An 18,450-nucleotide genomic window follows, 5' to 3' on the forward strand; every position below is an offset into this window, starting at 1 on the left:
TTTTTACTGTTCTTTTGACTTGAGACGACAATGGAGAAATAGATCATTTGTGCATATAGTCAAATATAAATTCAAACAGGTGCCAGACTACTAGAGAGATTGTACTTCTCAGTCATCTGAGAAGTAAAATCACGGTGGGAATCTGTGTGTGTGTAGTGTGTGTGTTCAGATGTGTCCAATTATTGAAGGAAATGAATTAAACCTATTTTTTGGTTTCTTCAGATTTCCTTAACTTGACTTGAACCGAAGCGGGTATTGGCCAATCAGATGACACGCAGGGCGATTGCGCAAACACTTTGTGACGTAGTCTTCTAGCCACAAAATACGGAAATGAGATGACATGTCAACCAAATCTCTTATTCTCCCTCGAAACGGAGAGTAAAAGCCGGCTCATTTGTACGGTAAGATACGAGCAATTGTATTCAACGTCTTATCGGGGTTTAAATATATATATTGTCCTGGTGGGAGATTAAGTAACGAGATGTTGACTGGGTCACTACAAAGAATGAAGTACACACTACCGATGTGGTGAGCTGTTGGACTCGGTCGTAACAATGCAGGTCTAAATGAAAGTTAATTTCTTTGAGGTTTTAAAGTCTGTTGATTTATCGAGTGTTTTCTACGTCGTACCTGCGAACAAAGGTGAGTGTCTGACGGCTTAACGAAAGTCAGTCAGTCAGCAAAACCGAGTGCTCATTTCCTGTTGCTACACTTCTGCCATGGGTCATTGTCGGTATTTGACGGAATGTTTTTCTAATTCACCTGTGTTTTGGTCTGATTTTTATATAATTGTTCTGTTTTTTTTTTTGTTTGTTTGTTTGTTTGTTTAATTCCTCATGTCTTCATTATCTCTGTATTATTCAAAATGTTTCTCGATCATGGTTTCACTTAAAATATGCTACTGCCAAATGAAGTTCACTTACCGGCTTTAATAGGAAGATATAGAATACATGCGCCATGCATTTGAAGTGTATAGATTGACTGCTATATCTCCTCAAGGACAACACAACATTGTGGTTTATTGCTTTTAAGTTTATGAGGATAGCATTTATATGACGCTCAATGAAGAGTACAAATAGGTCAAGGTAAGGTTTGCAAACTGCCGGAAACCCAAAACACCTCTTCAAATGGAGCGTCAGTGTGGCACATGAATAGAATTTCAGAATGTTGGCACAAAAGGGGATGCTTAGAACTGCAATGACTACATCAAGTCGGTGACTCACAATGAAGGTGTGAAAAAGAGCCGTTGAGGGAGAAGTCTGAGAGCAGCAGTATGGTTTCCTGCCAAGAAAGAGGACCCTTTACCGCTGTTGTTAGTGCTGAAGATGTTGATACAGAAGTCAGAAGGAGTTTCAGTGGATCTTGAGAAAGCCAGACAGTTCCCAGAGGGGAAGTGTGGTATTGTATGAGGAAGTCAGTGATATTAGAGAAGACTTCAACGTTAAACAGGACATGGATCAGGACAGTGAGACAGTGGTGAGGTGTGGGAGCGACAGGGTGAGAGTCCTGAGTGCTGTTATAGACAAACTGAGGAGTCTCCATAGACTATGATGTTTGCTGATGATATAGTGACTTCTAGTGAGAGTACGTAGGGAGGAGGGAAGCTATAGAGAAGATGAATGCAGCTTGTAGAACCTAGACAGAATTGATGAAATGAGGGAGGCTGGAGGCCTGTGACATCGCGGGAGGTTGAACTAGAGAAAACAGAATTCAAGTATTTCAGATAAGTCATACAGAATAATGAACATAGATTAAAAGATGTGAAGATTAGAAATTAGGGAAAGTGATGGTCTGATCATGTGGAGAAGTGTTTTGGGATTAAGTTGACTGTACCATGGGACGAAGAGGACAACCGGTGATGATTCACTAGGGATGTGGTGAAAGAGGTGCAATAGGATAAGGTGGAAGGTGGTGACACCTGACAGGAAATGCCAGAAGATGTTCTTTACTAACCATATATTCCCTGTCTTCTCTTTTTTTCCCAGAGTGTTGTTCAAATGAGGAGGACTTGCCCTCTTCATCCTGTGTGTCGCCCAAGATTGACATGGCAGCACACGTTTGCTCCCCTTTGCACCTCTTCCTTTTTTTGTGTGCCTTCGTATTTCTGTCAGTGGTCCTTCTTCCGTCAGTCACACCGTCGCTCCCATCGACGACCTCTCCCTCTTCTTTGACTCACTCCTCCTGCCGCCCGGGCCAGTCTTGGGCGGTCCGACTCTATACAGACCCCGGCAGAAAGGAGGAGGAAGACGATGGCAGGACATTTGAAAGTCTGGATACTATAGCAGAGAGGGTATGGTGTGTTCATATTTCCCAAAATTAGTTTCCTGTATTTCATTATGACAGTTTATTTTTAATGAATGTCACTTTTTGTCTTGACATATTCTCAAAGAGATAATCAGCTCACTTTATGTGCGATATCAGTCTTTGATATATTGTTGAATTTCCCCACTGTGGGACTTAATAAAAGTGATCTAATCTAATCTACAGTTTAGGAATTAAAAATACTTGCAGAGATAATTAGTCATGTTATTGTATATTTAAGATGCAAATGTATATTACATAATGTATATTCTTCTCACATAACTGTAATCCTTATTTGTATGTAGCTTCTTCATCGTTTTGACATTCCAAAAGAGTATTTTTAAATTAATATTGTCATTTTACTTGCAATACTATAACTGACTTCTATCGTCTTTGAACGTATTTAAATTCTCAGGAATTGTTTTTTTTTCTGTAAAGAAATCTCGACATAAATAAGTGATTTGAATGTTTATTTTTATAAAATGTTCATTCTCAATATGTGTCTTTCACTTCAGGTTGCGGAGTTAGCTGGTTTACAAAACCGGGGCCAGATTGGACAGCTCGAGGGCCACTACTTGCTGTGCTCTTCAAAAACCCATTCGTCCCTCGTGGATGACCTGTGGAGAAGAAGCATTACCCCAGATGATGTTCTGGCATCACACCCTGATGTTATGTGGTTCTCAAAGGAAAGACTGCTGAGTCGCTCCAAGCGATCAATGGCCTTCAATGATCCCCACTATCCAAAACAGTGGCATCTGGTCAGCAACATAATTCGATTGCCTTGCTGTGGTGTCTTTATTTTTTCCTTGACGCTCATAAGTATTTTGTTGTTTCTATTTTTGCAGCACAATGACATCAAGCCGGGTATGGACATCAATGTGACTGGGGTGTGGGAGCACAACATCACAGGCGAAGGTGTAACTGTTGTTGTGGTGGATGACGGGGTGGAACACACACACCTGGACATTCAGCCGAACTATGTACGTCAGTGTCACTTTTCCTTGACTTTTCTGCACTGCATCCTGAGTTCTCAGAGGTTTGATGTCAAGTTCTGCTTTTATAGTGTCATGATGTTATCTCTGTTCAAAAGCAGAACAGAAAGAATGTTATCAAAAAAATGAAAAAAAATAAGACAGAAATGACATTGCTAAATAGGCCACAGTTCCTCATCTGTGTAGCTGACAAATATTTATACTGTGTCTTCCTCAGAGTCCAGAAGGCAGCTACGACCTGAATTCCAACGACCCGGACCCCATGCCTCACCCGGATCTCCATAGTGACAACCATCATGGAACACGCTGTGCTGGAGAGATCGCAGCTTTTCCAAACAATAGCTATTGTGCTGTGGGTGTGGCTTATGGCAGTAAAGTGGCAGGTACTAATGCAGTTTTTATTTAATATTGTTTATATTTATCCTAAACGGACAAACAAACAAAAACATTTTAACATCTGTTGTGATCTTCAGGTATAAGGGTCTTGGATGGCCCCCTGACAGACAGCCTTGAGGCAATTGCCTTCAACAAACATTACCAAGTCAATGACATCTATAGTTGCAGGTAGGGTTTGTCTTCAAGATTGTTTTTACCGGACATTACTGCATAGATGTCAAGAAACGCCCAAAATTGACTCATTAAAAAAGCTTATTTCAAGATTTACACGGTGCAATTTATATATTTTGTCCAGAACAAAAAAAAAAAAGAAAAGAAATGGGGGAGATTATATAGTCAACGGTTTGGCTAAAACTGTGGTGCTATAATTATCGAATCTTATTAGGCATGAATGTAATTCACATTGATTGTGATCCACATATATTGAAATAAATTTAAATAAATGGACTAAATCCTTTCCTTTTCCAGTTGGGGTCCTGATGATGATGGTCGCACTGTGGATGGACCTCATCCTCTTGGGAAGGTGAGAGAATCTGTTGGTGTAATGCATCAACCAGAATGGATATATTTTTTAAAAAAACGTTTCACTTCATATGTAGGGTTTTATCCTCTCCTGCAGGGGGCAGTGCTCAGCAACCTATCACTTGGTTGTTGCTCCCTAGAATTTTATCCGAACTATTTAACCTACCATCAAATTTTCTGCCTACACTTGGAAGGAAAATGTTTTAGGTAGTCTCCATCTCTGAGTCAAAACATGACAGCCTAAATCAACTCTTTCCGCAGGCTGCACTGCAACATGGTGTAATCGCAGGCAGACGTGGTTTTGGAACCATCTTTGTGGTTGCTAGTGGCAATGGTGGTCAATACAATGACAACTGCAACTATGACGGTTATGCTAACTCCATCTATACCATCACAATTGGTAAGATGCGGAAACTCATGCTTACATTTGTTTGGCATGTACGTTCAATTGTTTATGTAAGTATTATTCATGTGCGCTGCAGGAGCGGTGGACGAGAACGCGGAAATGCCCTTCTATGCCGAAGAGTGTGCATCCATGTTAGCTGTGACCTTCAGCAGCGGGAGGAACAAGCTGAGGAGCATCGTAAGTTCTACACGTCGAGCTAAAGTTGAAAATGAGTGCATTGCTTATATAACTGTCTATGTTCAAATTCCCATGGGTCTTATTTGAATTCAAATATTTACTCAATTGCTCTGCTGGAAACTCACCCTTTTCTTTTTTCATTCGCTGGCATCCTGAAACATACCCACATCTGACAAGATATCGACACTGCTGAAAGAGCAGCTTCTTGTTCAGAGAGTTGTTCAACTATTTCCATCTGAAATGATGACAAGTGTTGACAGACGTAATGGCCCTGCAAAGCCACTCTGTTTTGCAGCTGTTTGAGACGGTCGCTATAGAAACGGCTTTGAGAAGAAAAGTCATCACCCTGAGGGAGAGGTCTTGGCCGCAGTCGGCGCTCCCGAGAGAGGACTGGTCTGCCACTGACCACAGCGCTCTTACAGAAAAAGTGCTTGACACACAGCAGGCGCAACTGTATGTTTTTGTGTGTTAGGAGTTCACCAAGTATACTTGAACCACAGAGCGTGTGCATCCTCGGAATGTCACTGACGACATTAGTTACTGAACTGCATTACCAAAACTGAGATTTAGGAGAGTCTTTTATAAGGATTTCCAGAACCACTCCATGCTGAGATTCTCAGCTGGTGGCTTGTTTAATGGTATAGTTTTCCAAATAGCACATGCATTGAAATTCCTGAAGTGGACCGTGTTAAATTGGAATACTCATGATGGATGGAAAATTCAGGTTTAAGAAATTTGAGGATAGAAGAAGACAGTATGTCTATCTGTGCACTTAAGAAAGAGAAGAGTTCTCTCATTCGTAAAGCACTTCCACCCTAATGTTTATACTTCTTCTCTATGTACAAATTCAAGTTTAGTTTGATTGTTCTAGTGTCAAATCTTGAAATGTGGTTAATTGTAAAACCTCATATCATACCTCAGATCATTTTTAATAGAGTCCCAGCCCCATCTTAAATCTTCACCTTTTCTCAACTTTGTGTGTAGCGTAAATCTTCACATACAAGTCTGTAACATGGATTTACATGGACAAGGTTTAATGTCAACTAGTTCACCCTGTGATTGTTGAAGACTCATATCATATGTAATGCTGTATTTTATTTAGATGAACTAAACGTTAACATACCAGGAGCACTGTCTGACAAAATGATGGAAAAATATTGCCATTTATTTGTATGCATATTAGTCATGGAATTGGTTTATAAGATGCCAAATCCCGTCAAACTAGAAGTTAATTGTCTTTACAAGAGTTCCAGTAACAGGTACCTGTTAAGTCAGGGCACTCACACAGTGATCAGCCCATAAAACCAAATTGTGTTTTTTATCACTTCCCACTAATGATTTTACCCGAAGCGTTTTTTTTTGTGTTGTTTTTCTGGCAGTTTTGTGCACCGGAGGAAAAAAAAAAGGTTGTTGAACCGTTCCCAAATGTCTTTAGCTGCTGCTGCAGCCTTGAAACTTTTTGGCTGGCTTTGTCATCCAACTTTGAAAAGAAAGCTGGACTTTGTCTGCTCTCTGTTCTGGCAGCCTTGCATGTAATTTATCTGCAGACTTGACATCTTGAGTTACTTTCACAATGTCCTGCCCTCTAGATCCTCATTGACATCAGCTAAGCTGACCAGTGCGATATTTAGAAATGGACTTCACGCCATGAAGACAAAGGATTTCAAAGAGTATTTAAGTGAATAACGGATCTTCATTGCTTTTATTCTGATTGAAAGAAGTGTTAAAGGGTGGTATAAATCTAAAATCTAAGTGGTTCAGAACTGGGGAAAAACACTTTCAAGCTCTGAAGCTCCTCTCTGTGCGATACTTTTACACTCTTAACAGCCTCAATAGCTTCTCTAACTGAACATGTACAACATTATTTACCAGCCTGAAACCTTTAAACAGCTGCCTCCTTCATGTCTTGCACATGTAAACACTGTGTACTTGGAATTCTTCAGCCCTTACGGCTGTGGACTCTCTGTCAAACAGGCTGTTGTGTGATCGTTTCAATGCTAATCCAGATAATGAAAGCGACTGAAATGGAAAACGTGCACACCCTCCACACAGAAAGCCAGCTCAACGAAATTTCATTTTTGTGTACAGACATTGGTCCTTTATTGGCCTCAGGTTTATAGGCATTGTCCATTAAATTCCTTTTATCTCCCTAAAAGCTGAGCTCACAAAAGCCTTTTACTCTACGGCCAAATCCTTAATGTTCCTTCTTAGTGGCTCATAAACTGCTGAACTCTGGCCCACCCACTCCAAATCGGCTGTCAGGATGAACCGCTCATGTCAGTTCTTGACACTTCACTAAACTGTTGACTCATTCTGAAGTTATGATGTCATTCTAGTTTATGTTCTGACCCGTGCCTGAGACATTGTTTACTCCTTTGTTTATATATCCATCATGTTCAACTCCTGCGCTTCTGTAGGTGACATCAGATTGGTCCATGCAGCGCGGGACAGGGTGCACAGAGGGTCACACTGGAACGTCTGCCGCAGCTCCGTTAGCTGCTGGAATGATCGCCCTCATGCTGCAGGTCCGGCCCTGTCTCAGCTGGAGGGATGTCCAGCATCTGGTCACCTTCACTGCCACCAAGGTAGACCTATTATTTCGACCGTTGGTTAAGACAAAATGCATCACACTTTATTCCAGACCTGGGCCTTTTTTTTTTTTTTTTTTTTAGTAATTAATTCTGAACTAAACATTTTTTGCAGCACTCTTTATTCATAGTCATTTGTTAATTGTTCCCACAACTCTTAATATTAACTCATGAAATGCTTAGTTGAATGGTAAATGCTAAACCATTTCTTTCCTTTGTCACTCAACAATGAAAGTATTGCTGATTCCTTGTCGCTCAAAATGAAAAGAACAAACAAAAAAAACAGTGAGAAGACATGTTGATCTTTTGCACAGGTTTTTTTTTCTGTGCATGTGTGTGTATTTGGAGTCTTGTGTACCACAGACCTGCTTATTGCGACAAGGTGCACTCATAAAAGTGTGTCTTCCTTGCTAGGCAGGAAACGGTTTTTGGTGCAGCCTCAGTGGTCAGCAGACCTGTTGTTGATGTGAAAGCATTTTTTCCTGTCAGATGCAGGGCTATACTTTCTTACTCTTCAATCTTGAGTTGTGAATCCACTACATGATAAAGTTTCATTTTAAAACAGTTTCTCTCTTCTGCTTGAGTTTTTGACAACGTGTGAGCAATACTGTATATGTGTGTGTGGACAGTGTGACAGCAGCGCGGACTGGAGCACAAACGGCGCTGGTTTCCATCACAGCCACAAGCACGGCTTCGGTCTGATGAATGCTTGGAGACTTGTTAATGCTGCCAAGGTAAACCACGAGACGCCTCAGTGGAGGTTTAACTGCTGACATGAAGTCATCAAGTGTGAAAGGACTAATTGGTGATTTCCCCTCTCTCACAAATATGTAGGTTTGGCAGTCAGTGCCTTTCCTTGTGTCACATCAGAGCGCTGTCATCAAAGAGGAAGTAGTCATTCCGACCTATCCCGAGGAGCTGGTCCGCACCTGGAATGGTAGCGTGATGTTTAAAACAAAACAATATACAGTGTTCAGTGCTAATGCTGCATTGCTCCCACTTCCCTCAGCAGTCCCTCTGGCTGACCATATTTGGAAATGTTCTGATGTTTGTGTCCGAATCAAAATACTGTGACTGTTTCTTTCCCATCGTCCCCAGTCCTCTCCATCATTTGCTTTTATAACTTGACTTCCTTGATTCTACCTCATTTTGCTTTTCTTCTTCTTCTCTCATTCCTTCATGTGCGACTCCCTGCTTCTCCCTCACACAGAGGATTTCGCATATGACATCATGCTAGCAGGAACATTTCCTTCTTGCCTGCTGTCCCCTTCTTCTCCTCCCACAATATACAGAACTTGCTTTCTCGTCAGTTGCGTGGGCTAATAAGCGCATTTTCTTGACAACACCTCTTAAGGAAAACAGTCCTTTAAAAAAAGGAAAGGAAAGTGAAAGACAAAAATATTGACAGAAATGATCTCTGAGGCTAGCTGCGATAACTGGAGTTAAAAAAAGAAACCCACAGCGAAATGCCGCTGGGAGCAGAAGTATGTCTGTAGCTGTGGTCACATGGGCACTTCTTCCTCTATCTGAATGACTGTGCTTTGATCGTAGATGAAATCTTCCCCAATTTCATGTCACAGACCAATTCTATCCAATTCAGTTGCACATGCTCATGCCAAACTGCTCTGACATTGTCGGGAGCGTGGATGAAGAGACTCCTCCGCTGCACGGCTTCCTTGGTCCCTTTGTAAATAAACCTCCATCCATTACCTAGCAACACCTTTTATTCGTATTATAACAAGGGAGGTGGCCCAACTCAGTCTTTTATTCAAGCGTCTCTTAATTTGAAGGGAACACTGTAAGTCTTTACTGGATAAAAAGCTGTAAACCAATGATAAACCCCATTTCCCAACTCTCATGTTCGCCATGTACACTGTTGTCTGTACCTCCACCCCCTTCATCCCTCTGCCTGTGTTTACGCTGCTCCTCCATCATCTCGTGTCCCTCCCTGCCCTGAGGATGTGTGCAGCCCTACATGGTCAGAGAGCACCATGGCTCATTTACTATCAATCCAGGAAATGCCTGGTCATCACCAGGAGCGTAGAAAGCTGATGACAGATAAAAGTTCATTTGCAGTTTGGGCTTTGAAACGTAACGCATTGGTGTTCTTCGTGAATCCTGACAGTTATAGTGCCTGGGCGTCACTGCTGCCGGTTGTTTTCTGCTGGTGATTGAAGTGTGTGCTTTCAGTGTTGGCCAGTGACCTGGAAGAGTCCGGGATGCAAACACTGGAGCATGTGGCTGTGACTGTGACTATAACACACCCGTGCCGAGGCAATGTGGAGATCGTGTTGTTGTGTCCCAGCGGAATCCCGTCGGTCATCGGGGCTCGGCGGGCCGTGGACAGGTACATACAGAAGCTCTGCAGTCTCATAACCGCTCTTGATCACACTATTTTGTTCTGCTTTCCATGCAGAGAAGCGTCCGGCTACACGGACTGGACCTTCTCCACGGTCCGCTGCTGGGGCGAGAAAGCTGAGGGCGAGTACCGGCTTAAGATTTCGGACCACAGTGAGTTACCCACAGGTGCGCAGCTTGCAGTTTGCTGGTTTTACCTACTGAGTTTGTTACCCTCCTCGACTGTAGAAGAGCCACTGTTCCAGCAGTGTGCCAAAGCTGGCGTGCTTCAGCAATGGAAGATGACTCTCTACGGCTCCGCCATGACATTCAAAGAAGTCAAGGAGAGACAGGCGTAAGACACAACGGATCATTGTCGAGCTGTGCAGTCAGTTTTAAAAAATGTTTTTATTGGCAGCTTGGTGGAGGAGGCGATGAGTGGCAAGTATCTGGCCAGCAACTTCTCCCTGCCGTGTCCGCCTGGCTTTGACATCGCACCAGAGATCGTCAGCCCTTTCACCTCCAGCAACCTCAAGGTAAACTCTGAAACATGACTGTTTTTTGTTTATTTTTCTGGTTTTATTTTGATACTTGTGGAAAGGCAGCTAGAAATCAATTCCCTCTATTGAATGTATAAATAAACACCACTAGCGCCCCTCTTGAGATGTGCACTTTTATCAGATCCATGTGTGTTTTGGCTGCTCTGTTAACCCTGCCATGATTCACATGAAATCCAGAGCTCAGCACACATCCGTGATTTCCTGCATTCTTGTAACCCAATTAGAGCTTTGGAAACTATTTTGTAATAAACTGAAATCTCCCTGAACAGGACCTGAGTTCAACTCAAGCATACCTGCCTTCGACTCTAAACTCACAAGAGCAATTGGCACAGCTTTTTGACATCAAACAATCGAAGCCAGAATATGAATACTTTTTCTGAGAAGCTGAACCAGAGTCCCATGGAGAGTGAGAATGCTGATACAACAATAGAGTGAAGTGGTTAAAGTGAGAAGTGTGTGGTGTTCTAACTATTGTGACACAGCAAGAACATGGTGGCGAGGCATTTGTGGAAGGAGATGTTGCTTGTGTGTGGCAGAGAGAAAGGTGTGTGTTGTGAGAAGAGTTCTGTGTTTGTGGGAAGCGTCTGTGTGACGGTGTGTGTAGGGATGAAAGTCCAAACTTTCAGTGTGTTTAGGAGGATGACGCACTAAAAGTTAGACAAAACATGCTGCGTTACGTAAAGATAAGAGACAGAGTCATGAGTGTTTCAATTCTCCCTCCACTCTCTCTCTCTCTCTCTCTCTCTGCTTGACCTGCAGTTCCTGTTGATGCTTGGCTGCTTCGCTCTCTTCTGGTCTCTCTACTACACACTGGAGGTCACTTTAGGCCATGTGGACTTCAGGAGGCTACTGGGATTTCGAAGAAAGCATGGAGGTCATAGGGGAAGAGGAGTGGAGGAGCCGTCGGAGGAAGACGAGGAAAGTGACGGCTGGACGGAGGACAAGGACCATGACTCACAGATGGAGCTGCAGACAGTGCTGGACTCTAATGCCAAAATGTTGGCCACGTAGCACTCCTGATAGACCGTGACTCGTCTCAGGCTCTCCCACTCCCTCGTCCCCCTGAAGCTGCAGGAGCCCGACCGGCTTCCCGAGTTCATGGCCTTAACTAAAACCTGTGGTGTGGCGGGACAGGGTGATCACGTCTCCCTGACGAACGCTCGTGTGAAGCTGCTTGCAGGAGAGAGTCAAGATTCTCCACCCAAAGAACGTTGAAAATGTGATGTGCACTATCGAGGAGTGTGAGTTTGCTGTGTGAGGTCCACACTTGTTCTGTCTTTTTATTTGCGATAAAAAAAAATATTCTACTGCAAAGTACTATCAAACTGTGGCCAACAAATTCTTCATCGAGGCAAAGCTTTTTGTCGAGCTCAGCCAGAAAAATCTGAGTTGGAAGTCGTGGTAATTCTACATAGGAAGATCTGTAACAGTGCTGAATAAATTAACTTTTCAAAGTTCTTTGTAATGAAACAATCTTATGGACATGTTTGTGAAGGTGAAATATCATATACTGTACCTTTGTGAACCTTAAGGGTAACATTCATGATACGGATATTTATGAAACACCTAAAGGAAAAAAAAATTGAGGTGGGTTTTATATTTGTTTTTATGAAGTGCAATATACACACACAATGTGTGCCTACTGTATGAGCAATTGACTGTGATGCTTTTGTATGAACTGTTTTATCTGACAGGAAGTTCTACTGTTACTATTTTTGTATGCTGATTGGTGAAGGGGATCTGTGCTTTGCTGTGCAAGTCACAGGTGAATAGTTGGCAATAAAAGACAGCGAGTATGAAGTTTGTGTTATTCATCCAGTCATTCTTTCCCACATCATGTTCAACCTCCACATCGCAAGTACAAATGGGTATCTTATGGTTTCCTGTTGACGTCCATGGTTTCAGATTTGAAAGTGTTGACCCTCTTATACTATCCTCCGTGGTACAGTATCCGTGTTTTTCTCTTCTCCGCTTTTTCTTTTTTTATAAATATATTTCTCTTGTTTTTAAAATACTATTTGACTTTGATACTCCAGCTGCTTTCAGTATTTATGTTAATATAAAGTACATTTCCAAGCATGTTTTTTTTTTATAATTTCTATGCAATGATCTGATATTTACACCATATTTAATTGAAATCAATAGTTTAATTTTTAAAAAGTGTGAAGTGAAGCCCAGCTCGGGCAATGAAACATCCCCCATGTTGTTTAACAACATGTCCACGTCTTCATGAAGCATAACAACAATACACTCCATCAACAAATTCCCAACACATCTGGAAGTTCATTTCAAATTCATTATTTATTAAGACAATGTACAAAACATATTGCCACCCATGCAGCAAGCAGAGCATTGGAAGATGAACTTTTGTTGTGTGGCAACGTTGGGACCATATTGAGCCTTCCAAGCCTTGTTTTTATTGTTTCAGGGCGTCATTTGAGCATAATTTCAATCCAGAATATTTTAATCTATAATACAGCCAAAGCCTTCAGACGTTCACTTGTACTAAAAGTGGTGAGGGGAACAAAGCGGGGTGGAGTCAGTGGTCGGTTACAGGCTTGATCGGGCGACAACTCGAACGAGGTTTTCTTTATTCGTGTGCAGTGATTTCACAAGATCTGCCTCGGTCTTCCATAGCTCATGCCCTCCTGGCTTGCCCCCTTGTTGGAGCCCATTTGCAGACCAATCACATTCTTGCCGGCCTTCAGCTGGTCTTCGCTAAACTCTCGCTTATTCTCCTGAGCTTTCCTGCCAGACATGAATGTACGTTAAAAAAATGACTTCATAAGCTTGGTGGATTTAGTGACTCACTTGAAGAACCAGTTTGGGTCTCCCTGGTATGTGCCTTCTTCCTTGGTGATGGCCAAGCTACCCAGGGCTGAGAGGGTCCTCTGCACTGCGGCCAGGTCTTTTCCTGCCCAAACACATTATTGTCATTCACATAAAGCACCTAATACAGCCGAAAAATACAAATAAAATCTCCATTGCACTTCAGAAACTTTTCACTGAGCAGAAAACAACGTTAAAAATCAAGTTCCATAAAAATATATGTCTCACAGCTGAACAGTAAAATGTCAAAAGGAGTTATATATCTGTTCTGCCAAGATTCTGGAGCTCCCCTGACCTTCCCACAGGTCCACAGTCTGGAACATGTCTGTCTTGGTGACGCCATACTTCTCTGCAGCGTTGAGGAACTGTGAGATCTGCTCCATCTGCTTGAAGGCCATGGTGGAGCTCTGGATCTTCTTCACCGGTTTGTCTCCCGGGAAGAGACTGTTGATGAGCTCACTCAGAACCTGGAGACACACACGTGAGAAGATTCACTCTCTATTAGGTCCCTTGAATTTAGGAGAACTGAACAATGCTTTAAAACTGGATTGAAATAAAAAAAAATACATGCACATTTCAATTTCACGTTCAAATGTTTGCTTCAAAAAAATATTTGTGACATAACCTGATGTTGATGGTTGTTTCTCCATTTAACTCCCTCCAGTTAATAACAGTCTTTTGTTACCAAGGTGATTTTTTTTAATCATCCCTATCTTTTCTTTTGCCCCATTATCAGAAATCAGTTTTTTTTTGTGATTATTCCTATGTTTTTTTTGTCTAGTACTTCTACTATTATTTTTATATGCATTTCACATACTATTAAGTTTTCATCTTTAACCACCAAATATGTATGAATCGTCAATAGAAATAGTGGTGGATTATAATAAAAAGAAGAAGAATCAAAACGCTATTTTTTTAAGCATTGGCTTTAGCAATCACAAAGTGATACATTTTTGTGCCTGTATTCTAAAGATTTTTTTTGTTTGTTTTTACTTTAACTGATCGATGATTTATTTTTGCCTGTATTAATACAGTCCTTGTCAAAGATCAGGCATCTGACAGACGGTTGACGTTGTCGTCCACTCACACATCCGTCCTTCAGCCAGGCCTGGAAGCCCATCTTCCCAGCCTCCGGTCTGCCCACTCCAGATCCACATTGACGGTTGATCCATTCCACCAGAATCAGCTCCAGCTCCGGGTCATACTTGCTGTCGATCTTATCCTGAACCTGCCGGCTCATTCCGTAGGATGGTCCTTTGTTAGCCATGCCGACGACGCCCTGCAAATTCAGTTCGGATCAGAGGGTGACAATATAGAGTTCAAAATAAACAGTCATATATTTCAGCCCATTTCAGTGTGATCTGTCTTACGATGCATGAACATGGCTGCCAGTGCTCAGACACACATATCTTCCATGAACTCAAATACTGTGACATGCATGTCAAAAGCGTGTATATAAGCCAAATATGCTGTTTTGTCAGACGCATATAATTTCGGCAAAAACATTTTCTCTCAGAAAGGCACGATGTCGGGGTGGCTGGCAGCCAATTGCAAAGCCCAAACATAAGCCACATCTGTATCTGCGTCCAACCTTTGCTGCCATCTTGGATTCAGGTCACTGTTCCTAGGAAGTCCAAACGTTAGAGGTTAAATGTCACTGCAGTTTCCACACTTCATTAATGAGCCATGTTAGTGTTTTAATTCACACACTCATATTTTGACTTTCACTCTTCCACCCTCTTATTCCTATGGACGGTTCAGCTGGGCTGGGAATGTGCGTAGAGTTAGTTCAAACCCTGTTTAATTAATCTTTTTTTTCCGTTCAGTACTTTTCCAGACCTCAGGAAGCTTGGCAACACATATAAACACGCACACACACACACACACACACAGTCATTATGTAATTGTGGAGTAATGTTAGGCTGGAATTCCTTTGAGTTTTTTTCCCCTTTCCTTTTTCCACTTGTTCTTTGCCTCATAAACTGTTCTCTGACCAAGACTGAACGCACATGAATTCACACACGCAGGCCCTCACAGTTCTAACAGTCTACTTCTGCAAACGTTTCCTGTGAGAAGTGAAATGACACAGTGAGAAGTGAAAGGAAATAGGGTGCGAGAGCTGGGGCTTGAAGATCCTTGAATGGTTGAAATAAAATTGAAGAATGCTGTTTACAGACTGTTCGATTAAAAATGACTGTTAGGTCCCAGTCTGTGTTTGAAATATCAGTCGTCTTGCGTGAGTTTACAGAACAGTTTCCATCAGCCTTCATCCATGACAGACAAGTGGCGTGACATGTAACTGTAATAAAGTTGTGACGAAATGTTCTATGATGTTTTCCAGCCATGTATTCTTAATAATTATTTGTTTTGTAGTTGTTCCTGAAGCTGGGATGTTGAATGATGGGTAGTGATGGGCTGGTGAGGCTTCATGAAACACTGTCCTCATTTATAGAGCTCAGTAGGTGGCGCTATCTGTTGAAAAATGATATGAGGAGTCACAGAAATGGTCGTTCCTGTCCAATGATTTTAGAATAGAGAGTGCCATCTAGTGGGCTCTGAAAATGAGGACACTGTTTCATGAAGCCTCAGAGTAAATTTTATTGTAGAATAATAATTTGTAAAAAGTATTTGACATTCATAAACAAATACAAAATAAAATTGAACATGAAAATGTGGGACCTGTTGCTACAGTGCTACTGTAACACAGGGGTTTAATTGGAGCAGCAGGGTAAAGAGGTTAACGTAAGTTGTTCAGTCGCTCCGAGAAGAGCAGCTGTTTCTCTATGTCCTGGTTATTTCCAAGCCTGTCCACCAGGGAGGAGGCCTCGGGGCAGACGTAGTCCCTGAGTGAAGAGAGTTCTGAAGCCAGTTCTCCATCAGCAGGATTTCATAAACTTCATCCTGTCTTAACTGTCATCTGCTGTGTGTACAACTGTAGCTTCACAGCAGGAAACCAAACTGTGACGCCCTGAACAGGGAAGTGATGTCACACTCTCTTCCCTTCTTCAGCTTGAGTCCAATAAAAGTGGTGGCTGTCGTAGATAATGGCAAGACGTGAGTTGCAGTTGAAGATTGTATGACAGTAAACCCTCAGCAGTCAGGCAGTTAATGTGTAATCTTATAAACCCTCCATCTTTGGAGTCATTCAAATACAGTTCAATCTTATGCAGTGAGATTGAAATTGTCTTAAAAAGCCTTTAAGAGAGAAGGAAAATCAGGCAAAAAAGTATTGGGGAAACATTGGATATGACTTGAAGTATTCATCATTTTAGTTTTACTCTGGTTGACCCAGTTGCTGATGACTTAAAGTGCCAGTGTTTTGACTGTGGTTAGCAGCTGTTTTCTCTGAAAAATATTTTTTGCATCCAGTTTTAATTCTAATTCCTTGGAGATATATAGTATAGACATAGACATTTTCTTATCAAGCAAAGGTCACTGAAATAAAGAGGGGAAAATCCAAACATAAGCAGAGAGAAAGTGCTTCTTAAACAATAGTAAAAATGCAAAGGAACAAGCAAACAATATTGTAAATACCAAAAGGGTAAAAGTAGCTGCAGCTAGAACAAATTCTGGAATGTTACTGCTACCTGCTGTTCCATAGTGTTCATAGCTGTTAATGATCATTTAAAAGGCAACAGGTTATGTGGATAAAACAAATGTTGGGCAATAATATTGGGCAGAATACATGAAGAAAAACACTCTCTTTTGACCTCGTTTAAACCTGTAACTTTGATTTATTTGAGCAGCCCGGGATAACACTGTCATGAGTTGACTCCTGTGACAACTGTTCGTTTGCTAATTCTTTAAACTTGATGAAGATTATTTGCTCATTAAATATCACTGTCTGAAAAATAAATAGATCCTGAGTTACCTAATGCTTGGCAATAATAATTCCTGAGTTTGAGTCTGAATCAATGACTCGAAAGGGGCAGTTATTAATATTCAATTGTATGATGCGTCATTAAAAAAACATTTTTTGTTATTATTATTATTATATTTTCCTGCGTATGTATGGTCTTTTTTTCTTGGTAACACGCCAACTTGCTGACATTTTTGCTGGTCCCCCACAAGTCGAAGCCTCAATTTAAGGTTTAAAACTTCAGATAACTGGGTCATTATAATTAGGTTTAGAGTTAAGAGTCTTGTTTTAGGTGAGCCATTTGGTTTGGATGGTTAGGTTTAGGGTGAGAGACTGGGGAAAGCATGGAAGTTCATGAAAGGTGTCCACAAACAGAGCAATATGTGCATGTGGCCCTCTGTTTCCATGACATACTTACTTGTGATTCAGTTGCAAACCAGTTGTTTCTGCTGAACATTAGAAACTTCCTTTTCTTACTCCTCTCCTATGAAAGCAGATGAATCTAGTGGTCTCTGACTCATTGTCATGTGACTTGTCAAAAGGGATTCCACTGAATCTGAGCTGTCTCTCATCCAAACCCCAAAGACAATGTTGTTTCTGTTTTGTACTGTACAATTCAAAGTGTCGCACATCACACTGTGACTATGGTGCACTTTTAGCAAAGCTTCTGTCAAGTTATCTTAACAACTCCTAATGTGTTCTCAAGAGAATTTCAAGGCTGGTCATATTTTTTGTCTATTTCATGAAAAAATGCTTTAAAGTTGACTATACAAATATTTTCAAATTATAATTAACTCAGAAAGTCCTTAACAAACCTTAATATTATATATTTATATATAATATTTATGTTTTAAATGGAACGCAAAGTCACTCGCATCTGTCTAAGAAACATGACTTATATATAAGAAACATAAATATATGAATAAAAACAAATAGCCAAATGATTTTTAACAATAGCTATTGTTAAACCGCTTCTTAAAAAAAGCAGCAATAAAAAGTCAACAAAAGAGAATGTCATCAAGCGTCAGGAATACTTGAAACATCTACTCACTGTGTGAAGGAAAAGGGTTCTCGGAGGAGCGAGCAGAACGAGTGCAGATGTGCCTTTGCTTTTTCAAGAAACTCCCTCTAAAAATCGCCCTGCTTAAAAGAGAGGTGACTTCACATCCCCTTCAATAAGAGGGAGGGAGCGTTGAGGAAAAATGGGAGAGAGAGAGCAAGGAGGGGAGGAAAAAAAGAGGAAACTTCATCCTTAAAAGGGCATGGCCTTTCAGCGGCTCCCTCTCCATCTCCATCGCCTGTCTGGCTCCACGGCCCGGCCTTATTTGGGAAGAGCTTTTTCAACAGGGCGCAGCGTCGGTCTGGTCAGCAGGAATTCTAAAAATTCTTTCACTTAAGTGTAAAAGAAGGGAATGAGGGAAATGGAGAATTAGACTGCAAACTGATGTGATGTTTGGTGCTGTTTCCATCTCTCTCAGAGCTG

General features: G+C 41.4%; 2 protein-coding genes across 3 annotated transcripts; one reads left to right on the forward strand and one right to left on the reverse strand.

Annotated features, from left to right (window-relative positions):
* The first annotated feature begins 303 nt into the window (after positions 1 to 303).
* On the forward strand, positions 304 to 12,079 carry pcsk7 (proprotein convertase subtilisin/kexin type 7). The gene is made up of 17 exons (XM_053873659.1): positions 304 to 401; positions 1,986 to 2,290; positions 2,817 to 3,059; positions 3,147 to 3,281; positions 3,511 to 3,676; positions 3,767 to 3,857; positions 4,158 to 4,212; positions 4,473 to 4,611; positions 4,694 to 4,794; positions 7,212 to 7,379; positions 8,012 to 8,116; positions 8,217 to 8,319; positions 9,573 to 9,729; positions 9,799 to 9,893; positions 9,969 to 10,074; positions 10,138 to 10,255; positions 11,039 to 12,079. The coding sequence occupies exons 2-17, from the start codon at positions 2,045 to 2,047 to the stop codon at positions 11,288 to 11,290; spliced, it is 2,280 nt and encodes a 759-aa protein (XP_053729634.1). The 5' UTR covers positions 304 to 401; positions 1,986 to 2,044; the 3' UTR covers positions 11,291 to 12,079.
* Positions 12,080 to 12,561: 482 nt separating this feature from the next.
* On the reverse strand, positions 12,562 to 18,151 carry tagln (transgelin). 2 transcript variants are annotated; one of them, XM_053873758.1, is made up of 6 exons: positions 18,019 to 18,151; positions 14,700 to 14,732; positions 14,196 to 14,387; positions 13,404 to 13,575; positions 13,091 to 13,193; positions 12,562 to 13,027 (listed from the first exon to the last, which is right to left on the reverse strand). In XM_053873758.1, the coding sequence occupies exons 2-6, from the start codon at positions 14,709 to 14,711 to the stop codon at positions 12,889 to 12,891; spliced, it is 618 nt and encodes a 205-aa protein (XP_053729733.1). In that variant the 5' UTR covers positions 14,712 to 14,732; positions 18,019 to 18,151; the 3' UTR covers positions 12,562 to 12,888. The 2 variants fall into 2 exon arrangements, with proteins under 2 accessions (XP_053729733.1, XP_053729734.1); XM_053873759.1 differs by lacking the exon at positions 14,700 to 14,732 and having other exon boundaries at positions 18,019 to 18,149.
* Between the last annotated feature and the right edge of the window lie 299 nt (positions 18,152 to 18,450).

Source organism: Synchiropus splendidus, chromosome 8, assembly GCF_027744825.2.
Source record: "Synchiropus splendidus isolate RoL2022-P1 chromosome 8, RoL_Sspl_1.0, whole genome shotgun sequence".
NCBI classification, from domain to species: Eukaryota; Metazoa; Chordata; class Actinopteri; order Syngnathiformes; family Callionymidae; genus Synchiropus; species Synchiropus splendidus.

Bases quoted from the DNA above. Each gene is read 5' to 3' on its own strand.
- pcsk7 (XM_053873659.1), top strand. From the start codon at position 2,045: ATGGCAGCACACGTTTGCTCCCCTTTGCACCTCTTCCTTTTTTTGTGT. The intron at 4,213-4,472 runs GTGAGAGAATCT...CTCTTTCCGCAG, and splicing joins GACCTCATCCTCTTGGGAAG to GCTGCACTGCAACATGGTGT. The intron at 8,117-8,216 runs GTAAACCACGAG...ACAAATATGTAG, and splicing joins GACTTGTTAATGCTGCCAAG to GTTTGGCAGTCAGTGCCTTT.
- tagln (XM_053873758.1), bottom strand. The intron at 13,576-14,195 runs GTGAGTGGACGA...GTGTGTCTCCAG, and splicing joins CCTGGCTGAAGGACGGATGT to GTTCTGAGTGAGCTCATCAA. The intron at 13,028-13,090 runs GTGAGTCACTAA...CATGTCTGGCAG, and splicing joins GACCCAAACTGGTTCTTCAA to GAAAGCTCAGGAGAATAAGC.